This window comes from Sinocyclocheilus anshuiensis, unplaced genomic scaffold (genome assembly GCF_001515605.1).
Source record: "Sinocyclocheilus anshuiensis isolate Anshui unplaced genomic scaffold, SAMN03320099.WGS_v1.1 scaffold697, whole genome shotgun sequence".
Lineage (NCBI taxonomy): Eukaryota > Metazoa > Chordata > Actinopteri > Cypriniformes > Cyprinidae > Sinocyclocheilus > Sinocyclocheilus anshuiensis.
This window is the reverse complement of record NW_015538036.1, coordinates 578,141-586,360: the sequence shown is the minus strand read 5'-3', so window position 1 is coordinate 586,360 and position 8,220 is coordinate 578,141. Positions and strand designations below refer to the sequence as shown.

Here is an 8,220-nt window from a genome sequence, read left to right as displayed (position 1 = left end):
AAAACCCATTATAAATGAGGCATTTGTTGCATCCAGTGGGGACATAATTACTGATTATAATGACTTATACTGTCTTTTAACGCATTGCGTATCGCGCTGCACAAACATAAAACCATGTTTGCATTTGTAATTGGAGAAACGACAAACAACAAGCGCTACTCTACACTGCTCAAAACTTGCGTTTGAATCATCAGTGGCAAATTATTTAAATATGTAAACGTACTTACAGACTGTGAATCAGAAGCACCAGATGAGTCAGAAGCACCAGACTGTCCTTGCAAAGTTGGAATTGCCCCACAGCAAATAAAAGTTACGCCTTCTTTCTTTGCGTGAACATTTGGGTGGCGTTATGCAAATCTTCCCACATCATGACGTAGACATGTGGGGGCGTGTTAGAATGAGCGTTTTAGGAGGGCGTGATTGACTCTTAATTTTTATAAAGAATATCTCTTTGGATTTGAGACTTTAGTCTTTGCAACTTTACAGATCTTCTTTGTGCACCAAGAGCTTGTAACACTCCAAAGAGAAAGGAAAAATTGAAATCGCATCATATGACCCCTTTAACTAACTCAAGAAACAGCAGCATATTTTGATTCGACACAAATGACTTGAAAATGCCGCTGTTATTAATACACAGCAGTCTAGAGAACACCCAGCAAACTAAACTAAAACAATGCTCTCTAGACTGTGCAGATGGCACATTTATCACAGGCAGTTAATCCTAACCAGCGATGGCAACACCAAGCAAAATATGCATAAATGGCTCAGCTCGGAGAAGCGATCACATAGTACAGCAGTGCACACAAAACACTGCAGAGCCAGTCTCAAATGCAGGGATTTACTGGAATGGAGAAGCTCATAATTCAGCAAGGAATTTTCATGTCAGGAGCGGCAGGGGGGCCTGGGATTGCCAGGGGCTTTTCTCTCTTGCATTCATCCTTGCTTTAATACTCTATCTTAGCCCCCCTTATTCCCTCTGAGAAGGTGTGGAGTTCATTCTTGTTATTGCTCAGGAGAGTAATGAGAACTGCGCTGCCTATGCATGTTTGGAGAATGCATAATGATTTTGTTAAACATTATCGATGTTGACCCTCACTGGAAAGTCACTGTTAGAATTTTTAAATGAGTACATGAAATTGAATGTCACACTTTTCCGAACCTGACCAGATTTTCAGATCCTTTCTTTCATCTGGTTAATTGAGTTTATATGCGTCACAGAACGATTCTCTGACTGTCACGCTTTTCATGAATATTTGCACTTATTAACTTTTAGTCCTGTTGGGACAGATGAAGAAATTAATATTCATAGTGAGGCATTAAATACATTTAAAGACAAACACTATTCGATGATTAGACAAGCCATGAGCCAGTTATTTGCACTTTGCACTACATTGCAGCTTACAATAATGTACACGAATCACATTATAACCAATTACAAGGACAGGTAGCTGGTAGGCCTGAAACACCAAGGCAAAGCCTGCTGTTATTGCAAATTCAATGAACTTCTAATCATGTCACTATTAAGCCAATATAAAGCCAGAATGCTAAATACCACTGTGGAAAGAGAACCACCCTGTACTGGGAATATTCAGTGAGTTTGTTCAATAAAGTCAAGAGAATGTGTCATTGTCTGTGTTTGATTAAGCCATGTTTAATTACTGTATAATTTACTCATTTTACAGTAAATTAATCCAAACATAAATGTTATATAAAAACCTTGGGGTCTGAATACTTTCCGTACCCACTGTATATATATATATATATATATATTAACTTACACTATAAGGGCCATACCCTCACTGGTCTCACTCCTTATATTTGTCAAAAATCACAAAATTACCAATATTTCAAATGTTTTCATGAACATTGCATTAACATTTTCCTAAAGACCACATCTAGTTACACTAAGTGTAAAGAAAGGTAGCTGTCATTTACACTGAGTGTACTGTAAATTGTAGCAGATGCGATACACACAAAGTATAAACAGAAGTAATATGCTATTTGTACTAAAGGAAAATATCTGAGCAATACTGGGTGGAGTTAGTGAAAGCAGCCTTTGCCAACAAAGTTAGCTATTTGCATTCAGAGTAAACAGACACAATGAACACAATGAACAGCGTCTCTCTCTCTCTGTGTGTGTGTGTGCACTTTTGTCAGTTTGTGAATGTTTCCATATGTCTGTTTAAGAGCGTGAAAAATAAGGGAAAAAAGCAACAGAGCTGAGAGCTATCCAGTATTTTTCATATTTTAACACTTACGTAATGGTATGTGTATGTAATTATGAGTGTTTGAACTGTTGTAGGTTTTAGTATGCTTTTTGTTAGTCTTTATATGAATAGGGTAAAATTTTGAAGAATGAATGAATAGTTTTGGTGAAAAAAATATATTTCTCAACATACTGTTTATTGTCAGTTTTGAGCAATTGAATGCATCCTTGCTTATTAATTTCTTTAAAACTAAATAAACTTAAACTTACACAGTAAGTACATTTGAAAAGTTATTATGAAGTGTTACTGAGGTGCATCTTGAAGATTTGTTTGTATGCACCTGGGAGTGTCGGCTGGTCTGACAGTTACGGTGAGTTCACTGCACCACTTCTCACATGAAACTGTCACTGTCATTACAGCTGTCAATGTCATGGAGACCGGACAGTGAGAGACGTGCCTCAAGAATATAGTAAGTGTGTCGATAAGAAACCAGTGACCTGTGATTATGGAGACATCTTTAAAGCTTATGCTCAAGCCAAGGCTATACAAAAGAAAGAGTGCAACAACTGTCTGCAGAGACGGTCGACAGAATTACTGCTGGCTCTCAAGGAAAGACACTGTGGGCTGGATATACGAGTTGAGATCCTGTGGGAACAATCTTTTCCACTCGACATCTCACACAGACTGACAGCTCTCCTCTGTTGCCTGCAAACTAATGGAAAGCATGGCGACTGATCGATTAGGGCACTTTCTTGGAAGTCGCTTCTTCTTTGTAGATTATCGGAGTGAGTTTGGGAGAGGTCATTCTTTGATGGATAATGTGATGGCAATAAGATTTATTTGAAATTTACTAGGCTATTTAACCTCAGTAAAGATTCTCTTCAGACCAGCAACTCTCTTTTGCGATAAAGAAACTATCTAAGCTCGCCAAGATTCATTAATGTTCAGAATCCATCATTATAAGTTACCTTGGGGTCGAATTTAAGACAACACAACCATACAAACTCCCTGCACAACCGTAAAAGAATGGATTACCATTAACGAGTCAGACCGTAAGAATCAATTAAAAAAAACTACAATTCAAGCAGTTGCACAATTGCCATAAGGACATCACATCACAAGAAATAATCCTCTGCACAAAATTTGTTGTCTTTTTTTTTCTTCCTTACATCTCAGAAGCGTTTTCTCTAAGGCCAGTGGATGGTTTGAAGCCTGTGTGACTCCCCTAGAATAAATGAATGACATGCACATGATGAATTTGCATAAGCCATTGGCCTATCCTTTGAGAGAAGCGGTTTTAAAACATAGATACAGACCCTTTGTCACTATACGAAATTCATTGGAGTCACCTGTTCCACTCGGCCTGCTTGTGAATGGCAAATGGGTGGAAACAAACAAGAGGAGGATAATCCAGACAATATTCATGCTTCCTTAAGAAAGTGTTTCTTTCTAGACTTATAAATGTAGGTCAGACATGTCCTTGACCTTTTTAAATGTTATTTTTTAAAATTTATTACATGATTTTAACCTGTGTTTTGTTGGATACATCATTACAAAATTATCACCTCTATATTTCCGTCTTTGTGTCATTGTAGTAACCAGAATATTGATGTTTGTGTTTATTCAATATAGTCTCAATATTTAAGACACCGATAACATTTGGTAAAATCAATATTTCCAGCAAATGTAAGGAGCAATTTAAAGGAAAATAATTATTTGCAACCCTTTCATCTAAGAAACAGGAAGCATAGGCTCACTTATTTTAAGTGAACTGAGAACGCTACAGTGTTATGGCCTCAAAATGCACTTTCTGGACCATGAAATTACAAGATATCTAATAGAGACCCTCAGGTCAGTCTGACACTAGACTCATCTTCTTAAACAAGTGTAAGGTTATGAAACCTGACCTGACTTTCACCTCACTTCTTTGCAGTCACACATGCAGTTCAATGGGCTTACTTGATGCTATGCATCTAAAGTAAACCTCTAAAAAAAAAAACTGCAAAATGGGCTTTCAGGATTACTGCTTTCAGTACGATCAGTCTTCTGTGCTGTCTTTCTCTGTTTTGTTATCTTGGTTCATGCTTCAAAAAATGCATGAGAGTAGGTGGATGTGACGTTTTTAAAAATTAAGGAGCATAACATTTTAAGCACCGAAAAAAAGAGATACAGCTGTGCATTCAAGCAGGCAAAGACCATGGATGACACGGTTCCACGATTTCCAACCATTGCACCAAGGGTGCAACCGCAATTTGGTTTGAGTCCATGGGGCTTATTTACACTGGCATTCAAAGTCCAAAACACCCTTGAGTTTATAGGCTTTGTTTGGGCATGCTGAACAATTAGCTTTTCTAAATGATTATGTAAATCCTCCTCAATGGAGTATGAAGCAAATTTACATGCCCTGCTATTACACAGCGATAACATTGGCACTAGAGCTCTGACCAGCATGTGAATAAAAAAAATAATATAGGGACTTTTAAAGCACTGTGTTGATGACTTGATGCCCTAAAAATATGATCAGAAACTTCAAAAGAAGGAAAAAGGGAAGAAAAAAGAAAAATGCTACAGCAAACTTAACGTTGCACCCACTTCAGTGAAAAGGAGAGAAATAAAAAAGTGAATAAAAAATTAAAATGTTCCAGTAAATCCTGATCCTAAACAAAACCCTTTGTTTTACTAATGACCCTTTTTCAGTTCCACAAACACCTCTACTTCCATTTGATAAAATATATGCTTTCAGTCCACAAGGGCTTTCAGTTCAAGAGCCTTGCTTAATACGCTAAGTTAGAAGTAGAAGTAGTAGTTAGAGGTAAATAATGTGTCGTACCCAGCTTGTTCGCTATAAATACTCGATGTAAACAAATGCGTTTTGTATAAGTACTCTCTAAGGTGCTGTTTCTATACCTCTGTGTCATATCATGTTATTATTAATAGTTGCGCTTCTCATTTCGGCCCACTAGGTGCCACTAGAATGCATTGCTTTTATACAGCTTCTCGAATTGAACCCCTTTATTTACGTTTGAGGGGAAAGCCCATAGACATAAGTAAAACGTTTTTGCTGAAGAAAGCTCAGTGTTGTTAACTTGACTATAATTGCACAGTATATTATAATTAGCAATAACATTACAGACGTATATACAGTAAAAACCTGCCTTACACTTTATAGTATGTCGTTCGCATTGCATCATCTTACTGCGCCAAAAATGAAACATTCTGCCTGATGATTGGTTTATACTTACGTCAATCACAGTGAATCACCAATCACGGATAACATTCAAAATTCATCACATTGTTGCATCAGCATTTGCCTCCCCGCAATATCCGGGAAACGTGTGTGCCGGTGTCCTAAATAAAGACTGTACACATCTGTAAATTGCTGGATCGTGTTACTTGTTCGTGCTTGTGATATTTTTGTCTAATTATGGCGGATGAGAGCGTTACCGAACATATGAAGGATCTGAAAATGGACGAGAAGAAGGTATCAGATGTGCATGCAGTTAGCTGACTAGCTAGTGAAGAAGTCCTCCGAGACAGTCATAGCATGTTGCTGTCAAAACCCTTAATGCCTTATTTTTTATAGTTTTTGGGACCTTTGAAACACGTTGCTCTCGTTATTTGTCTCACAGCTGTGCAATATATATATTTAATATGCTCTGTTTATTTATAGGTTTGCAGTCAGGTTGTTTCTGTATCACTTTACAGCGGGTGGAGTGACAACTTTGAACTCTCTTCTTTGTTGACATGAGCAAATAATTGACAGTTGAAAGTAATAACCAATGAACGTCGCACCCTTTCTTTCAGAATAGCAAAGATGGAGGAAAGAAGAAAAACAAGAATGCTGGTGGAGATGCGGGTGGCAGGGCTGAGGTTTGTGCTGTTTTTTGTTTTGTTTTGCCGTGTTGTGTAGGATATTGCAATGTATTGCTACACTTGCGTATACCACAATGGACTTTAAAGATTCCGTTCTCTATATAAACTAATAAATGCATTGTTAAGAATGTGGATAGTATCGTGCACATTGTGTAACTGAAAATATTTGGCATATGTGCAATTGTGCATTGATTTAAATTATTTTCCTGAGGAGGATGAGCTTGCTTTGGTTCATAACTGTAAAGACAGTATATCTGCTGTTATTATTTATGATACATGCACTTTTGAAAGACCCTTGAAACAATGGATAGTGGTTACGTGATAAAAATAGAGTTTTGTCTCTTTTTTTCTCTATAGTTGAATCCTCTACCACAGTACATCGATGAGCGTCTGTCCGTTTATAACCAGCTGAAGGCAGAACATGATGCCCTGCTGTCTGAGAAAGCAGCTAAAGACAGCAAGCCCATCAAGATCACACTGCCCGATGGAAAAGTAGTAGATGGGGAATCCTGGAAGACCACACCTTACCAGGTTGCCTGTGGCATCAGGTTAGTTACTATCTAAACTAAACAGGCAAGCTTTTTCAACTAAATTACATAGTTAGCAATGACACCTGTGAAAGATTGGTAAACTTTAATTTATTTTTAAATACTTATATAGTCAGTGTTAGGGTTGGGTATCGTTTGGGTTTTTTTCGATACCGGTGCCAAATCTATACTTTTAAAACAGTTCCGGTGCCTAAACGGTGCCTGAACCGATACTTATTAAAAAATAAATAAAAAATCCCCCCCAAAAATGATGGTTTGGCCATTAGAATAGAAATAGAATAGAGAGTGCAAATGTTAGAGGGTCAAGTTTTTTAATAAAGAAAAAACAAGCAGATAAAATTAGAAGTAGCATTAGAATAGAGAGTGGTCAAAAAAAGAGTTAGAGGGTCAAATGAAGATGAAAGAGATGTGTTTTCAGCCGTTTCTTGAAAATATTAAGGACTCAGCTGCTTGGATTGAGCTGGGCAGGTAATTCCCTTTACACAGAGTGCGTGTGATCGCGAAATCGAAAGTGAAAGTAAACAGCGCAAATGCTCATTCAAAAATATTTAAATACACCGCATCCTGAGAGCGGCTCCCTGATGCGCCAAAATTATACACAATATTAGAATGTTTAAAGAAGTGGACACGAAAATCGCGGGAGCGAAACACATGTTGCGGGAGCAGGCGGCTATAGTCGTAGATTCAGCGGGAGCGAGATTAAGAAAACAGCCGAATCCCAGACATTTTGGGCAATTAAGAAATCCCGGCCGGACGCATTTTTGTAGGTCCAAAAAGAGAACATGTCCGGGGAAAAGAGGATGTATGGGTCACCGTAATTTATAATCGATGTATTCTTTTTAAAGTAGCATATGGAACATATTTTCTGCCGCAACAGTTTAAAAGTAGCCCAATTCTGTAGAAAAAAACGCGGACTTGGCAACCCTGCATCCAAAAAGAGCTGCCTGCAGTAGTCAGATTTGACTGAACACAGCCAGGTGAAGAATAAGGAGAGATGACTGACAAGACCATGGAGTATTTGCTGCTTATCAGATCCTGAGCTCACTGACAAATATCTTATCTTGTAAGATGCGCTCCCTTTACACAGAGTGTGTGTGATCGCGAAATCGAAAGTGAAAGTAAACAGCACAAACGCTCATTCAAAAATATTTAAATACACCGCATCCTGAGAGCGGCTCCCTGTTGCGCCAAAATGATACACAATGTTAGAATGTTTAAAGAAGTGGACACGAAAATCGCGGGAGCGAAACACATGTTGCGGGAGCAGGCGGCTATAGTCGTAGATTCAGCGGGAGCGAGATTAAGAAAACAGCCGAATCCCAGACATTTTGGGCAATTAAGAAATCCCGGCCGGACGCATTTTTGTAGGTCCAAAAAGAGAACATGTCCGGGGAAAAGAGGATGTATGGGTCACCGTAATTTATAATCGATGTATTCTTTTTAAAGTAGCATATGGAACATATTTTCTGCCTCATTCTGTGACAAGAAGCCTCATCAGATCACAAAAGGAAGCATTTGACTGGTGTTGTGGAGTAAAAAGGTTATAATGTTCTCTTTTGTTGGACAACAGGTTTAGAAATGTGAATACAAGG

General features: G+C 38.1%; 1 protein-coding gene across 1 annotated transcript in view; it reads left to right on the top strand.

The window, feature by feature from the left end:
- Positions 1-5,498: 5,498 nt before the first annotated feature.
- Positions 5,499-8,220, top strand: part of LOC107680583 (threonine--tRNA ligase, cytoplasmic-like) — a 13,678-nt gene continuing 10,956 nt past the window's right edge. Inside the window, exons 1-3 of the mRNA XM_016476520.1 lie at positions 5,499-5,688; positions 6,012-6,077; positions 6,438-6,628. Coding sequence (XP_016332006.1) covers positions 5,632-5,688; positions 6,012-6,077; positions 6,438-6,628 — 314 coding nt within the window. The 5' untranslated portion in view covers positions 5,499-5,631. The remainder of the gene's footprint in view (positions 5,689-6,011; positions 6,078-6,437; positions 6,629-8,220) is intronic.